Below are 16,404 nucleotides of genomic sequence, written 5' to 3' on the forward strand. Positions count from 1 at the left end.
GTGAACACAAGCTGCCATGCTGTAGCTGTTTAGAAGGGACGGTTCACAGTTTACTAGGAGAAAGTCAATTTTTGTTGTTCATTTTTGTTGTCCTTCTGGCTTCACCAAGAGTGGGACTGCCGGCTGCACGTGAACCTCAGTGGATCCGCCCCGTGATGGCTCGGAGAAACTCAGGTCACAGAGCCACATCTCTGCCTCCGAGCCCGGCGTCATCCGCGGCAGCCTCCATGACACACGTGCCCTGCGCGCCCTGACGTCGCCAGGCCGTGGCGGTGTCCTGGGGAACCAAAGAGACCCGGGAAGATGCGGGCCGGGCGGGGGGCCCGGCGGGCCAAGGCCGTGACCCCCGCGCAGCGAGGAGTCAGCGGGCCCCGGGTGCGGCAAACGGCCAGCGAGCGGAGGGCCGGGGCCGGGGCCCCGCGGCGCCTCGGGAGCGCCCCGCACCGCGCCCGCCGCCGGCCTCCCGCCAGAGGCGTCGCTGTGCGCTGGCGCCGGCCCGGGAGCCGCGTTCCGCGGGGAGCGGGCGCTCGCGCCGAGCAGGGGTTTCAGTTTCTGGCGCGAACTTCCGCCGTTCCGAAGTTGCACGGCGAATTGGCGCGATGTCCGGGGACAGCAGCGGCCGCCGGTCCGAGGGCCGGGGCCGGGGCCGCGACCCGCACCGGGATCGCACCCGCTCCCGCTCCCGCTCCCGCTCGCGGTCCCCGCTGTCGCCCGTGTCCCGCCGCGGCGCCGCGCCCGAGCGCAGGGAGGCCCCGGAGCGCCCGAGCCTGGAGGAGGCAGAGCCGTCGGATTCCGGGGACGAGATGGTGGACCCCGCGAGCTTGGAGGCGGAGACCGACCACGGCCTGTGCCGCCAGATCCGCCATCAGTACCGGGCGCTCATCAACTCGGTCCAACGTAAGGCGGGGCGCGGGCGGGGGCAGGTGCGGGACGCAGGCCCGCGCGGCCCGGCTGCTCAACGGCGCCCGCGCCGACCCCGCGCCGCCCGGCCGCGCCTCGATTGGCTCGCCGGGTGGCCCCGCGCCGTCGCGTGGAGCGAGCCGCGCGACCTTGGCGGGGGCGCGCGGGCCCCGAGGGGGCCGGACGGCGCCGCCCGAGCCCAGACGGCCGGGAAGGAGTGGCGGCGGGGCTCGGGCCCCGGGTGTCGTATCTGGCAGTCGGTGGGTCCCGCGAGGGGTCGCCCGCCCAGCGCGGGCGGCGCCACCAGGGAGCTGTCAGAAATGGCCCGCACTAGGACCGCACCCCGGACCTACCCACTCCGAAACTCGGGGTGGCGCGTCCATCTGTCGGGTGGCCCTCCAGGGGCCCCTGTGGCTTGCAGAGTTTGGGAGCCACTGTTAGGAGGCTGCAGAAGCAGTGGAGCCCTTTGGGTGAAGGTTAAAGGCAGCCAGGCCCCTTTTAAAGTTCATGCTCCTTAAAGGTACAGTCACCTTTCTCTTTCGGAGACGCTTTGGTTAAAAAGATAGAGATGTGTGAAATAATCACCCCAGGGAGCAGGGGCAGGACTCCTCAGCACCCCAGGTGACCACTTTGTTAAGGACTTGGTGAATGACGAGCACATTTGCCAAATCTTGTATTTCTTTACGTAGAAAACCGAGAGGATATACTGAATGCCAGCGACAAACTAACTGAGGTCCTTGAAGAGGCCAACACTCTGTTTAATGGAGGTAATTCACTATTTTATATATGGGAGCTGTTTATTGTAAGTTTTAGGATAATTTTTTATTAGTTTTATATAAGAGCCATATTATTGACATCAAACAATTCCCACATAATATAGTAGTGTTTTCTTTACTGGTTTTGGAAGCTTTCTCGTTGGAGTGGTTATACTGCTTGTGTTGTGCTTACCATTCCCTAAGGTGTATTGAAGGCTTTATGTGAAATTCTGGGGGCGCAGCCAGCAGCCTGTTTTAGCAAGCCCCCCAGGTGGTTCTGTTGCTCGTTCAAGGTTGAGAACTTGTATTATACTTGCATGAATTATCTTTATCTTTCTGTGGTATTGACTGCTGTATCCCCAGGGTGCGTTTGTTGAATAGATGAATTAAAGAAGAACTGAGCTGGGCTGTGACATCCTATTTCTAGTCCTGCCCTCCTCCCAGCTCCTTGCTATTGGTCCGCCTATGGTGGGGGGCAGGGGTGTAGTGGCCATGTCCACTAGTGGAGCTGTTGGTCTCTAGTAGGGGGGTGGTGAGAGAGAGATAAAGAGATACGTCAGAGCACTGAGCACCCTCCATGGGGAGAGGGGAGTTTAAAAAACAATCATGGTTTGGGGCACCTGGGTGGCTCAGTCGGTTAAGCATCCGACCTTGATTTTGGCTCAGGTCGTGGTCTCATGGTTCGGTGAGTTTGAGCCCCATGTAGGACTCCTCACTGGCAGCGTGGAGCCTGCTTGGGATTCTCTCTCTGCCCCTCCCCGATGGGTGTGCATGTGCGCTCTCTCTCTCTCTCTGAAAATGAAAAAAAATATATATCTTGGTTTGAATTAAAAGGGTTTGTGGCAGCAGTAGTCTGTTCAAAGACAGAAGGCAGGTCGGGCACCCCCTGATGTAGGCACTGGGGCCCCGAACCCTAGAGCAAGTCCCCAGACCACTTTGCCCACCGTCCCCCTAACAGTTCTGTGGCAACAGAAAGGCAGAGTGCAGACAAATTCGGTGGTAAGGAAGAGTCAACAACTTGTGTTGCCCAGACAACTCTTCATGTTCTTTGAGGACCAGACCCTTTCTTTCTAGTAATTTCCCAGTCCGACTAATGGCTTAACTGTTGCTCGCTTTTAACATTGCCGCGTCCGCATGTTCTCAAATGACTGTCTTTCTAGCCCTGGTCACAGCCTCTGCACCGTTCCCCATCTTGGTCTCCCACATTTGCTAAATCTCGTTAAAACCTTCCAGAACTGAGCGTTTCCCTTTCACCTGGTTAAATCCCTCCTCACCCCTTGTTAGCGCTGTCTGTGACTCATTCACCCCTTTGCTTCTTTACTGTGCATCTTTTTAGTTCTTGGGCCACACATCACTCCCTCCTCGGCTGATGCCCCTGTGCTGACTGGGTCACCTCTTTAAGGCAAAGTTACTCACTCGCCCAGCAAACACAGAATTCTAGATCCTTGGCACTCATGGTTTTCCCTCGGTGGGAGCCTCAAAGCCAGCTGGGGCCGAGAAGTCTGCGCTTTTCTCGCCGACCGTGCTGTGAGGCCAGCAGGCAAGGCACCCGGAGCAGCCTGGCCTCTGCTTCCCTCTCTCACGCATGGTCGCTCCCGCAGCAGCACCCCCGAAATAAAAAGGGAGAAGAATGATGTATAAAAGCAAAAACGGGAGTCAGCCAAGTTCAGCCACTGGACGTGTGTGTTCAGGAAGCGTGACACCCACAAGGCCTCCGGGAGCACACCAGGCACAGGTGTTTCTGTACTTGAACTTTGCCGCCTTCGCCTCTTCTTGGCTCCCTTTCCGGTTTGCCTTTCCGGGTGTTCCCAGGGCCCTCTTCACCCTCCCAGTCCCGCCAGCCCCGCCATCTCCTCCAAAGGGCCGGTCCCTCGCCTCTGCACACTTCGTCGTCCTGTTCCCTTGACTCCTGTTTAAATCTTTTTCTCGGTATAGCTTGTCTTAAATCCCGGGTCCTCTGTCAAACGCCTTCGGGCCCTCCATCCTCAGGGTCGCCGCCCTGCTGCGTGGCCTCTGTCCACGTGGTGGCCCGGGCTGGCACCTGGGCGTCTTAGGCTGACTGCCCAGACGGTGCCATTATTTCTGTTGATGTCCCCTGACGGTTTGTGGTGGCCGCTCAACAAGCCACCAGGCCTTACACGGAGCAGGCCTTCCTTTTGACTTACCTCCGCTTGCATCAAGGAGCGACGCCGAGGTGGGGCTGCTGGCGTTGGGGGTGGGGTGGGGGGAGGGGGGGGAGAAGCTGGGTGTTAAGAGAGAAGACAGGCTTTGTTGAACCCAAGCTATAAAGAGATGGTAGTTCAATTCACAGGAGGAGAAGGACCCTGGAGGGAGAGGGGCTTTTAGGAGGGCTGGTCAGCTTTTTTTTTTAATGTTTGTTTATTTTTGAGAGAGAGAGAGAGAGAGAGAGACAGCATGAGCGGGAGAGGGGCAGAGAGAGAGGAAGACACAGAATCTGAAGCAGGCTCCAGGCTCTGAACTGTCTGCACAGAGCCCGGAGGACTGGTCAGCTTTGACTCCAGATATTGGTGGGTTGGGCATGAGAGCCAGGTTTTAGAGGGAGATGGGTATGTTTCCTTTTTTTTTTTTTTTTTTTTTTTTTTGGTTGGTCCAGTGGGAAATGGCAAGTAAGTAGGTGGAAATTTCGGGAAAATCCCTGTGAATCATGTGTATTTTCCTTCTCTTTTTGAACAGTGTCCCGGGCAAGAGAAGCAGTCCTGGATGCCCATTTTCTTGTTTTGGCTTCAGATTTGGGCAAAGAGAAGGCAAAGCAGCTGCGTTCTGATCTGAACTCGTTCGATATGTTGCGCTACGTTGAAACTCTAGTAAGTTCAAAGCTGCGGAATCTTAAACAAAAAATGTGTCCCAGGTCACAGATTAATTATCTGCTTTGATTAGATCTGTATGCAAATGGCCTTCACTTCCTTTTTCCTTTTCTTGGGGGGGGGGGGGTGGGGCACAAGTCTCAGATTCCCCCAAAGAGCTCTCATCTCACCAAGTTAAACGATGACAGGAGAGCCATGTCGAGGAATACAGGGCGGCAGCCTAGAGGTTTAGAAAAATCTCTTAGCATTCGAAGTAAAGATTCTGGGTGCTATGTTTATTTACAAATGGCCATTTTTCCCCTGAATTATCAGTTCATAAGTATTCTAGCTCATTCTCAGTGACTGGGGACCCTTCGTCCTGGCTGGACAAAACCCACGCAGCAGGTGGCAGAGCTCAGCTGGAGATGAGTTAGGCCCGGGGAGGGGGGGGGCAAGTTCTCCTCTTTTTCTTTCTTTTTTTTTTTTTAACATTTATGTATTATTGAGAGACAGAGCAAGAGCAGGGGAGGGACAGAGAGAGGAGGAGACACAGAATCCGAAGCAGGCTCCAGGCTCTGAGCAGTCAGCACAGAGCCCGATGCGGGGCTCGAACCCACGAGCCATGAGATCATGACCTGAGCCGAAGTCGGACGCTTAACCGACTGAGCCACCCAGGTGCCCCTCTCCTCTGTCTTTGAGAATAAATGGGAACCACATGAATATGCTTAGGGTTTTGCTATTTTGTGGGTCTTTTTGTTGTTGTTTTATTTACCTTTCTTTTGGATGGTTGTTACCCAAAATTAAAAAATTTTTCCTTGGTGGATTTACCACAAAAGGCACAATGAAGCTGACCTTGCATTTTACCCTGTTGTCGATTTTTTTTTTCTTTTTTTTTGGTTCCACTCTGAGCCAAGCTCTGTCCTAGCATTTCTGCTAGACCTTTGAATTTCTGACTGAATGTTTGTCAAATGGCTATTAAAATGATTTAGTACTGTGAGATCGGACCAGATACATTCATTCTTTTGTAAAGGCAGGGGGCAGATGAGTTTTCTGTTGTTTTTAAAACCTTAAATGGTTTAAAACTGAAATTTAACTTACATTTAAAACCGTAAAATCTTCTTTTTTAACTTTTTTATTGTGAGGCATAATGCATTTGGAAAATGCACACTAACATACAGCTGAACAGATGAAATGACCATATACTGGGTTGTCTTTTTTAAAATTACTGGTATTTATCCAAGTGAGCTGTGTACTTGAACAAATCAAAATAAATTCCGGAAGTCTTTAAGGCATTCAGAGTAAAACCCTAAATTAATAGCTCTGTGATGGCTGGCTGGGGAAGATCCTTCTGAGTACATCAAATATAGGTTCTATAAAAAAAAGACTGGTAGACTGGACCAGACAGAAACGGACCCGTCCTCCCACGTTGGGGGGGGGGGGGGGAGGGGAGAGACAAGGTGGCAGGGGGCGGGGGTGATGGATGCCGACCTTATGTCTCTGATCCGGTTCTTGCAGCCTTTTTCTTTACAACTTGATTGCCTTTAATAGGGGTCAGCTCCTTGAGAGCTTTTTGATTGTTCATATTTGATATTACTGTTTTAATTTGATAACTTGGAGGCATTTTATAATTCTATAATGTAATCAAAGCACTTTCATTTTCTGTAAGATAGTTGGGGATGAGAGAATTACTAAACTTCTGGCAACTCTTCGCAGGAAGGCAGTTTTAGGATGAATGATTCTCTGACGCTAGGCCACTGCTCTCTGGATATACTGAGACGCAAGCTGAGTAGTGGTCTCTATGAGGCTGGCTAAAATGAAAATCCGAAAGCCAGCTAAACCTGGCCTGTTCTGTGTTGGAGGCTTTGATGTGGGATGTGATTTCAGATTTGTATGCCGGAACTGCTTTCCTAATACTTTGATGGACTAAGTTCATTCATTCTCGTGTTGCTGCCTTGGAAAGTTGGAATTTATGTATGAAATTATCTGTATCGAAAGAAATTTAGCCAGCGTGTTAGGGCCTTGAAAACAGGCTTTGCCTCTGGCCTCTTAAAGTTTACTGATGCAGATTATTTGATGTGGTGAATGATTGCTTGTGGCTTAACTGGGGTTTTTTGTTTCCCTTCATTTTTGTAGCTGACACATATGGGTGTAAATCCGCTAGAAGCTGAAGAACTCATCCGTGATGAAGATAGTTCTGATTTTGAATTCATAGTCTATGACTCCTGGAAAATATCAGGCAAAACAGCAGAAAACACCTTTAATAAAACCCATACATTCCACTTTCTGTAAGATTATTTTAAAAATCTGACAGACCAGTCATTTGTAAACCTTAAGTTGTTTTTTCGTTGTAGGAACAAACATTATTTGGTATTGTGGAGGTGACAGTCATGATGCCATTGTTTGGAGACTTTGTAAACTTTGATTGAAAAGCCCATAAAATCTCGATGTGGATGGATCCTCATCCTGCTTAATTTAAGCAGGGCAGGCTGTGGGCCAGGACCTCTTACTAGGTGCCCTGCCGGCTCCTTTGTTTCCTAGTATGTGAGACTTCCGGTCTGGGGCAAAACGTCTGGCTTTGTTTTGTCACCTTTAATCCTTACCATGTAGGAGGACGATACCTCTTATGGAGAGTATCTTCAGATCCTACCAATGTATGTAAATTGCCACTTACCGTAATTTCCTGTCGGACGATCAACTGACCTATACTTGAAGCCTGCTTGAGTCACGGTCACCTCAGTGCCCGGTTGATTTTTTGGATACAGCTCTAGTTTTGAAAAGTTTTTTTTTTTTTTTTTTTATACTCACATTAACTTCCGTCTTCATTTCCTAGTTCAGTCCTTTTGGGGAAACTAAGAATAGTGCTCATTGGTTCTTCTCTAAGACCATCTTCAAATGCTCTGGCTGTGTCCCCCAGCAGATTCTTTCTGCTGTTGTTTCTTCTTAAGTGCTATATAGCTCCTGGGCGGTTTGTCTGTTCTGATTTACCCTTGCAAACCTCCCGAGAGTGGTAGCGCCTCAGTTAGAAGGCTCTGGAGATGCACAGGTGTGGGGCGAGGCCTAGGTTTTTAAAAAGCCTTCAGTTAGCACAGGTGCCTGGAACCACTGCCTCCATTACAGCATAAAGGTCACACTTCTTCGTTACAGGATAAAGTCCAAATCTCTGTTTTTTTGCTGTTGAGTTCTTGGCTCTGTCCTAAATCCCAAGATCTAAAGGGAGCCTTGGGTGCTGTGCCTTAAACTTTGTCTCCTCATCCTGCCGAAGTTGCACCCACAGTGAAGTGCTTACAGCTGTGTGCCCTTGCACTTGCTGTTTCTTTGGCCTACAATGTCTTCCCCCATCTTTGCCACCTGGGAATGTTTGCTGATGTCCCAGACCCTAACTTGGAAGCCTCCAGTAACTTCTCCGGACAGATAGAAGGCAAGGTCAGAGATCGCAACCAGATCACTCCCACGTCTGGGTAGACCTCTGCCCACATGCGCTCCCAGCACCACAGTATTATTCTAGTATGATGCTGTGGGATCCACCCCATTTCAGCGTCCATCCACACGCTGAAATGGACACGTGTGTGTGGATTTGGATCTGTCCATCTACACTGCACCCTTTGATCTCCTCAGGCGGAGGGACCACACAGGTCTATGTTTTCGGGGCCGTGATCGCTGCATGGTACATCTATTACTGTAGCTTAAGTCTGCATTTGGGCTTTTTTTAGGGGGTACGGGGAGTCCAGAGGGGAAAAGAATCCCATGGCTTCTGTTTGAACTGTTCTCCTGAGACAGGTATGTTCCGTAGTCCGAGGCTGTGAGCCTCGGCACTGGCACCCCTAGTCCAAAGGCTTTTAACCCCCAGGGGAGCTGTTTTTTCCTCTTCCCCACATGTTCTTCTTCCCTGATCTGAAGTTGGCTTTGCCAAGAACACAGTAGGCTAGCTGGGAAGACCACAGGCATGTTGACCGGTCTACTGTTGAAAGCAAAATATGAAGGTGTTTGAGGAGGTATCTGTAATTGAGAGAAGCTCCTAGGAGTTCTTTGAGAAACACAATGGGAGCAGAAAGGATGTCACAGACCCGACCAGAGTTTCGATCTGATGTCAGCTCATACAGCACTGAAGCCTGGTCTGAATCTGACCATTCCGTGGGAGCTGCTTCCAGTTAGTCAAATTGGTTTAGAAAACAAACAAAAAAAGACATGAAAGCATATTTTTCATTAGGTTGGGTTCAATACAAGGAGAGTTCCCTGTGCCAAAGCCACGAAGCGATCGTCCGAGAAAAGGTCCCAAGACAGAAGAGAAGAAGACCATGCCTGACCAGGTTTGTCTTCTGAAAATGCCTACGGTTAAAGTAGCTGTTAATATACATGCAATTTGGCCATCTTTTCTAAGCTTTAGGGTCTGGAGTCAGGTTTGGTTACTTAAATAATCACTTAAATAATTTAAGCTTTTAAACGTTTTACCGGGTTAACCCTTGTCTTAGTTTTAATTCCTTTCCGTAATGGATCAGGGGCTCTCAGCCTCAGCACAGCCAGCCCTCGGGGCAGGAACATTCTCCGTCGTGATTGGCTAACCTGTGCGATGCAGGAGGCCCCATAGCAATCCTTGGCCTCTTTCCACTAGATGCCAGTAGCCGCCTCCTCCCCATCCCCAGTTGTGACAACCAAAAACATCTCCAGGTATCGGCAAATGTCCCCAAGAGGCAAAAATCACTCCCAGTTGAGAACCACAGTTCTGAACCACTTTCTGTGTTGTGCTATTTTATTTATATTCAACCTGAACATGGTTGATTTGGTCATGTTAACTCCTCTGTTAAAAAATTAATAGAAAAATGTTAACTGAAACAAAGTTTTTTTGGTTTTTTTTTTTTAACTGTAAATTTTAAGATGGGGGTCAAAACTGGTAGTGATCCCTAATAAAAGACATTTAGACGAATATGGGCGTGGAAGAGGGCAGAAAACGCAAACAGGCAAGTAGATCAGTCTGGTAACGACTTTGTGTTTTCAGTTAAGTGAAATGGAAGAATCTCATCAAGAAGCAACAGAAAAGGAAGTGGAAAGAATTTTGGGATTATTGCAGACCTATTTCCGAGAGGATCGTAAGTATGATACCAAGTTCAAGTAGAGCAATTTGTATTTATCAGTTAGACACATGTCCCTTTCGATGAGAAGTTAGTTTTTGAAACGCATTTTCGGTTCTGTACAATGTTTGAATCATTTTGGTTGCTTTTCAGCCTATATATGTAACGCGGCTTCTCTCCTTTAGATATCCCATGTGAGGTTGTTGGCAAAGTAACTTTTCATTTTTGGTTTTAAAAGATGGGGTATTTTTTCTGTTACAAAACAAAAGGTGCCATAGAAGTGAGAGCGGTAGAGTCAAGTACCTGTTCCACTTCTCGCTCCCTAGAGGCAGCTCCTTGTATGGCGTGCCTTGCGTACTCAGATCGTCTTAGCTTTATGTCAGTTATGTAACTATGCACATAAGTAAGCTGGGCATCTTTGCTGGTTTTGCTTTTTTCAAAGCTAATCATAATATACACGTTCTTCCACAACCTGAGTTTTCCACGTCGACATTCTTCTACGTCGATACGGGTAGATCGCCCTTCTCTCCAGTGATTCCCGTTGTAGGGCTGTGTCATAAATACATTGAACAAGTCCCCCGTGAGTGGACGAGTGGAAGTTCTTTGTAGCATCTTACTCTCGTGAAAGCCGCTGTAGCAGAGAATCCTGGCACACAGCTTTGCACGCACCTGCCGACATTTCTGTAGGAGGAGGGTTGCCAGATCAGTGGGCATACGTATTTTATAATAGGTAGGCCAAATTGGTCTCCAGAAGGGCCGTATCCCTTTATAGTCCCAACAGCGGGTTGAGGGCCCATTTCCCTCCTCTGTGCACACAAGAGAATATTGGTCTTACTGATTAGCAAAATCCATCTTTCCTGTTTTGAAGAATTTTTTTTTTCTTTTTCGTCTACAGCTGATACTCCTATGTCCTTCTTTGACTTTGTGGTTGATCCACATTCTTTTCCCCGAACAGTGGAAAACATCTTTCATGTTTCCTTCATTATAAGGGTAAGATTTAAGATTATTTCTCTTTTTTATCTTTTATAGCTTTTAAGAGGGTACATAGTAAAAGCTATGGGTGGGAGCCGGCAGAGGTGTTTGTACTAACCAGTATGTATGTATGTATTTGCGTTGTAGCAAAACATTGGCACACAGGCAGAAGAAACTAGCTGAAAATTTGTGTGTGAAGGGCGCCTGGCCGGCTCCGTCGATGGAGCATATGACTCTTGATCTCAGGGTCATGAGTTCGAGCCCCACGTTGGGTGTAGAGATTACTCAACATAATAAGTAACCTTAAAAAGAGAAGTTGTGAGCTTGCTTTTACATTTTGGAAATTATTTATAAAAAGGATTGGCGGAGTTTGAGTATGGAACTATAAATTAGAGAACAGTGTGGTATAAATGTTCAATTTCCCAAATTTAAATTGCCCACATCTGATAGTTGCCATGTTAGGTAAGAAAATATCTTGTTCTCCTCAAGAACCATATACTGAAAGTACTAAGGAAAGGGAGCAGGCTATCATTTATTATCTCATAAAAATTACTAATACGGGAGGGGTGCATGGATGGCCCAGCCTGTTAAGTATAGGACTCTTAGTTTTGGCTCAAGTCATGACCTCCTGGTTTTGTGAGTTCAGGCCCTATATCGGCCTCTGTGTTGGCAGCACAGAGCCTGCTTGGAATTCTCTCTCTCTCTCTCTCTCTCTCTCTCTCTCTCTCTTTCTCTCTGCCCCTCTCCCAATTGCACTGTCTCTGTCTCTCTCAAAAATAAAGAAATAAACTTAAAAAAATTTGGGGTGCCTGGGTAGCTCAGTTGGTTAAGCGTCTGACTTCAGCTCAGGTCATGATCTCATGGTTCGTGGGTTCAAGCCCTGCATCGGGCTCTGTGCTCACAGCTCAGAGCCTGGAGCCTGCTTCGGATTCTGTGTCTCCCTCTCTTTCTGCCACTCCCCTACTCATGTGCACAGTCTCTCTCTCTCTCTCTCTCTCTCTCAAAAGTAAATAAACATTAAAAATTTTTTTTTTAAAAATTACTAGTACAGTGGTGTCTGGGTGGGTCAGTCAGTTAAGTGTCCCAACTTCAGCTCAGGTTATGATCTCAAGGTTCGTGGGTTCTGCATCAGGCTCTGTGTTTACAGTGTGTAGCCTGCTTGGGATTCTCTCTTGCTCGCTCTCTCTCTCTCTCTGGCCCTCTCCCACTTGCTGTCTCTTTTCCAACATAAATAAACTTAAAAAACAATTATAAATGAATATGTAGGGAGAGTGAAATGATGTGGCAAAACTTTAACAGTGAAATTTGGTGAAAAAAACTTGGTGAAAAACTTCGTGAAGCTCGGTAAAGAATATAGGAAGGGAGGGGTGCCTGGGTGGCTCAGTTGGTTAAGCATCCACTCTTGATCTCCGTTCAGGTCATAATCTCACGGTTTGTGGATTTGAGCCCCACATTAGGCTCTGCGCTAACTGTGGAACCTGCTTGGGATTCTCTCTTTCTGACATTCCCCTGTCGCATATGTGGGCACACGCTCGCTCTCTCTCAAAATAAATAAACTTAAAAAATACATATACTATAAAGGTTCTTTATAGTAGCCTTGTAGCTCTTTTCAGTTTGAAATTATTTCAAAATAGAAGGTTCAAAAAAAAAATCCTACTCAAAAATATACTGAAATATAAGAAAAGAAGCATACTTTAGACCTATCTTTAGTCTTGTAACAGGTTGCACTGCTGCATATGTAAGATGAATTTGATTTTAACCTTAAACAAAAATCTTGTATTGACCAGAGCATCTTCCCAGAAATGATAACAAAGGCATATTTTGTCAACGGTAGATGATGAGCTAACACCTGCTAAAATATGGAGTGTTCAAAAATACGCATGAATCAGTTAAAGAGATAAGCCAGTTTCGGTTTTATTTAGCAGATCCTCAGGATAGAGGCTGATCAGAAACCCGAGGGAAGCCCCATGTATCTTCTTGTCTACGTAACCTCATTATTGTTATGGTACATTTTGAGTGTCTGGGATATGGAGCTTTCTAATTAAGGAATAATGCTTTTCATCCAGTGGTTACGGGTTTTGGATCTAATTTTTTAAATCGGTTTTTGAATCCAAATCTAAAATCATGTTTGTGTTTTAGGATGGTTTTGCAAGAATAAAGCTTGACCAAGACCGACTGCCAGTAATAGGTAAAGGATACTATGTTAAGATTAGTTTTTGAGAAAACGTATGTGTTGTTAGAGGTCATGAAATGCAGCTTTCTAAATGTAAATGAGTTTGCATTTTAGGTATCGAACTTTTACGTTGCTGTATCTTTACTGAAAATATCGCCATCATTTAAAGCCAGAGGGTTCATCTGTATCATTGACTCAACACTTACTGCCTTAAAGACTGACAAGAAAGTCCCTCCAGTTTTTATCTAGAATGTTTGTAATTGCAGTTACTATTGTACTTTCCTTCCTTCTATTTTTCCCTGAAGCCACCTCCCTCCTCTCCTTGGGAGAATCTTTCTCAAATAATTTCACCGGTCTCCATGAGTCCTTTGTTTCCTAAGGTCTCCTGCAGAGAATCAAGTACATCCATTGCCTTTATTGTTACTTTAAAAGCTCTTAATTTCTCTGGGACTCAGTAGGGCTCAGCTCTGTGGTTAGTACTTAGATCTGCAGAGGTTTTTAAATGATTGCAACGTGTCACTCCATCTTGTGGGGTTTTTTAAAAATGGAAGCAAATGGATTACTTGCTACAACACTATAACAAGTCAGTGATGCGTGGGATCCTAATAAGTATGTAATATTATAAGTGTTTTTTCGATACAGGCTTCGTTCCTGTTCAACAGTTTCCGTTCAGCCTACCTCCTGTGATTCGATAACCTTTGAAAACTTTTGTCTTTCCAACAGAGCCCGTTAATATTAATGAAGAAAGTGAGGGAATTGACCAAAACACCCAAATTAGGAATCAAGGAATCATAGCTTTGAGTTACCGAGACTGGGAGGTAAAGCCTTGCCCCTTGCCCCTTTCCCCGGGGTAGTTCTGTCTCCCAAACGGCATTTGCTGTAAACCCAGTGCCCAAAATGTTCTCTGTTCTCCACCAGGAGATCGTGAAGACCTTTGAGATCTCAGAACCTGTGATTGCTTCAGGCCAGAGCCAGCAGAGGCTAAGCGCCTGACGCCAGCAAAGGTAACATTTCCTATGTTATGAAACGTTACTTAGCATTCCAAACCACCTTCCTTTTTCGCATTCTGGTGAAATTGGGATTTGCCTCCCTCTAGTGCCCCAGTCCTAGAACTGTGCGTGCTGGTGGGAAAGGCAGCGCGCCACCTAGTGGTTGCAAGTCCCCTTCTTTGGATTACTTCGGGGTTCTGAAGGGGCGAGGCAGGAGTGTGTTCCTGGCTTGGCTCCTCCTACTCCCCCCCCCCCCGCCCCCTCCAACAAGTTGATAAACTAGATAAATCGAATACTGAACCCTCCCATCAGTCGTGTTCAGTGTCCGATTTGATTTGGTTATTTTATAGCTATGAAGTAGAAAGGGAGGATTAGGACAGATTTACCTTGGAATGATGTCAGTAAATGGGCGTTTCTTAAATGTGAGTTATGCTGTGAAACACTTCTTCAATTTTTATGAAGGAGAACATGCTAGAAGGAAATCTTAGTGACGATCGGGCATTTGCTGTGGGTGGGAGTCAGGAGACCTGGATTCTGTTGGCTCTGCCCCTTACTTTAAAATCATGGAGGGGGCGCCTGGATGGCTCAGTCGGTTAAACGTCCGACTTCGGCTCAGGTCATGATCTCACAATTCGTGAGTTCAAGCCCCCGAGTCGGGCTCTGTGCTGACAGCTCAGAGCCTGAAGGCGGCTTCGGATTGGATTCTGTGTCTTCCTCTCTCTCTGTTCCTCCTCTGCTCACACTTTGTCTCTCTCTCAAAAATAAACAAACATTAAAATCACTGAGATGACTTCATCTCACTCAGCTTCATTTTGTCTATAAATCCAATCTGTAAAATTGGGGGGGGGGGATTTTGAATTAGAACATTGTTAAGGTTTTATTTTTCTAACTCAAATTTTCTGTAATTTTGAGAGTTAAAAATGAACTTTGAATACTTAATCTGCTTTGGTTCCAAGATAACTGAGGGAAAGAGAGCAGACGTAAGATATATGATGTGGGTGGACCGGGGCCCTCCTCACTGAGAAAGCACTGGTTGTTGGAGTCTATTTCTGTATATCTAGTAAACTTTGGATTCATGTTATCATTTACAAACTGTTAACCAGCTATTTTTTTCCTCTTTCTTAGGACTCAACTGGATAGTGAAATCCAAACAGGAAAGCAGCATGTATTGTATATATTGTATGATTAAACATTTTTAAAGACAGATTGTTTTTAGTAAAATGTAGCTTTTGATAGTTAATGAATTGGTCCCGGTTGTCTTTGATTAAAGGAAATTCACTGCCATATTCACAAATATTTGTAGTTACTCTTTATTTTCTGATTATGCCAGAGTTTGGCCTTTCTCTAGTCCTGTTCCACTGAAACCTTTTTAGTTAGGATGTCAATGGCCTACAGATCATTATGGTTCTTTTTATATCTCTTTAGTTAAATGTAAAGTTAGCTGGTCAAGTCAACCAATATTGGATTGAACTGTATGAAATTGTTTGTGTAGGCAAAACATTGTCAAATATCAGCCATTTTCTATGATTCAGCCTGTGATTTACACACGAGAAACTATTCAGTCCTCTGCCGGGCCAGGCTGAACAACCATCCCCACAGCTCCCAACAGTGCTCCCCTGTGTGCACACAGAGGACAGCCAGACGGGCGCGACTCCCAAGCTTCTGATCTTGGCTGGGCCTTCAGGCCTGTCCTTGATGTTTTTTAGCCCCTTGTTGGTTCCCTTTCCCGTTCCACAGCTTGCTACGTCCTCCCTCTCTCCCTCCTCCCATCTGGTGTCCGAGTCAAGTGTCCGAGTGTCGCTTCTCTGGCAGGCTCTGGGTCCCAGCCCTTCCTGGTCCTCGGGCTTGTCAGCCACTCTCCATACCGAGCACTTTCCCTTCAACCATGCTTGTTTATCTCTCACCTGAAAACCACTACCAGAACCCTCAGTTACTGTCCTGTCTCCTCTTTCAACAAGGATCTCTTCTACTCTCCCCTCCTGGCCGTCCTGGATCCGCGTGGAGTGGCACCCCCTTTCTCAGCATCCTCTAGGGGCTATTTTAGACCAAACTGGTGATTCCTACCCAAATAGATCCCCGGGTTAAATGCTGTGCATTTGGCACTTAAGATTCTGTTGCTTTCCCTGCTTCCCCTCCCCCCATCTTAGTCTCATGAATTAATCCTAAACATTCTTCCGACTTTGACTCAACTCCGAAAAGCTACGGATGTATGTGCAATGGCTGATTGCCAGCATAGGGGCTGTTTTAAACATAGGTATAAAACAGCTCCCAAGTCTGTCTTCCCTGTAATCCCTGTGCTGGCCCCTCTACTCCTTTATTTCCTCAAAAGAAACCCAGGATTTCTCTTCTCCTTCCCCTCTACCTCGATCGGTCACGACTCCCCATCTGGTGTCCTGATTCTCCATCCTGCCCAGGTTTCTGCCACAGAAGCCTCCCATCTGCTGTCCCTGCTTCCTTCCTGCCCTTCACATCTCCTGCACATCTTCAGAACCGCTCGTCAGCCTCAGTGACTCCCCACCGCCTCTGACACTTGAACAACCTGAGCTTTCAGAACCGTCCGAGGCCTCACATGATCTGGCTCCTTGCCTACACCCCTGCTCGCCTCCCGCTCCAGACTTAAGCTCTCTCTTCCGTTTCATTGAACGGCTTTGCAGAGGTTTACTTCATACTCTTTGTCATTCACCCATTCCTGGCAAACAACTCATCAGTCTCTCCACAGGGCTCTGTAACCATCACCACGGTCTG

The 16,404-nt window shown here is 47.2% G+C and overlaps 1 protein-coding gene across 1 annotated transcript; it reads left to right on the forward strand.

Moving 5' to 3' along the window:
* Positions 1 to 487: 487 nt before the first annotated feature.
* Positions 488 to 14,953, forward strand: NSMCE4A (NSE4A component of SMC5/6 complex). The gene is made up of 11 exons (XM_060641316.3): positions 488 to 897; positions 1,590 to 1,667; positions 4,350 to 4,480; positions 6,593 to 6,744; positions 8,667 to 8,766; positions 9,453 to 9,543; positions 10,421 to 10,515; positions 12,637 to 12,685; positions 13,394 to 13,488; positions 13,589 to 13,674; positions 14,785 to 14,953. Exons 1-10 carry the CDS (start codon positions 600 to 602, stop codon positions 13,661 to 13,663), a joined length of 1,164 nt encoding a protein of 387 aa, XP_060497299.1. The 5' UTR covers positions 488 to 599; the 3' UTR covers positions 13,664 to 13,674; positions 14,785 to 14,953.
* Positions 14,954 to 16,404: the final 1,451 nt, after the last annotated feature.

The sequence above is a fragment of the Panthera onca genome, chromosome D2, assembly GCF_046562875.1.
Source record: "Panthera onca isolate mPanOnc1 chromosome D2, mPanOnc1 haplotype 2, whole genome shotgun sequence".
Lineage (NCBI taxonomy): Eukaryota > Metazoa > Chordata > Mammalia > Carnivora > Felidae > Panthera > Panthera onca.

What these genes read in the sequence shown, in the direction of transcription:
- NSMCE4A (XM_060641316.3), top strand. Translation starts at nt 600, where the DNA reads ATGTCCGGGGACAGCAGCGGCCGCCGGTCCGAGGGCCGGGGCCGGGGC. An exon ending in CAACACTCTGTTTAATGGAG is followed by an intron (nt 1,668 to 4,349) that starts GTAATTCACTAT and finishes CTTTTTGAACAG; the next exon opens with TGTCCCGGGCAAGAGAAGCA. An exon ending in GACCTATTTCCGAGAGGATC is followed by an intron (nt 9,544 to 10,420) that starts GTAAGTATGATA and finishes TTTCGTCTACAG; the next exon opens with CTGATACTCCTATGTCCTTC.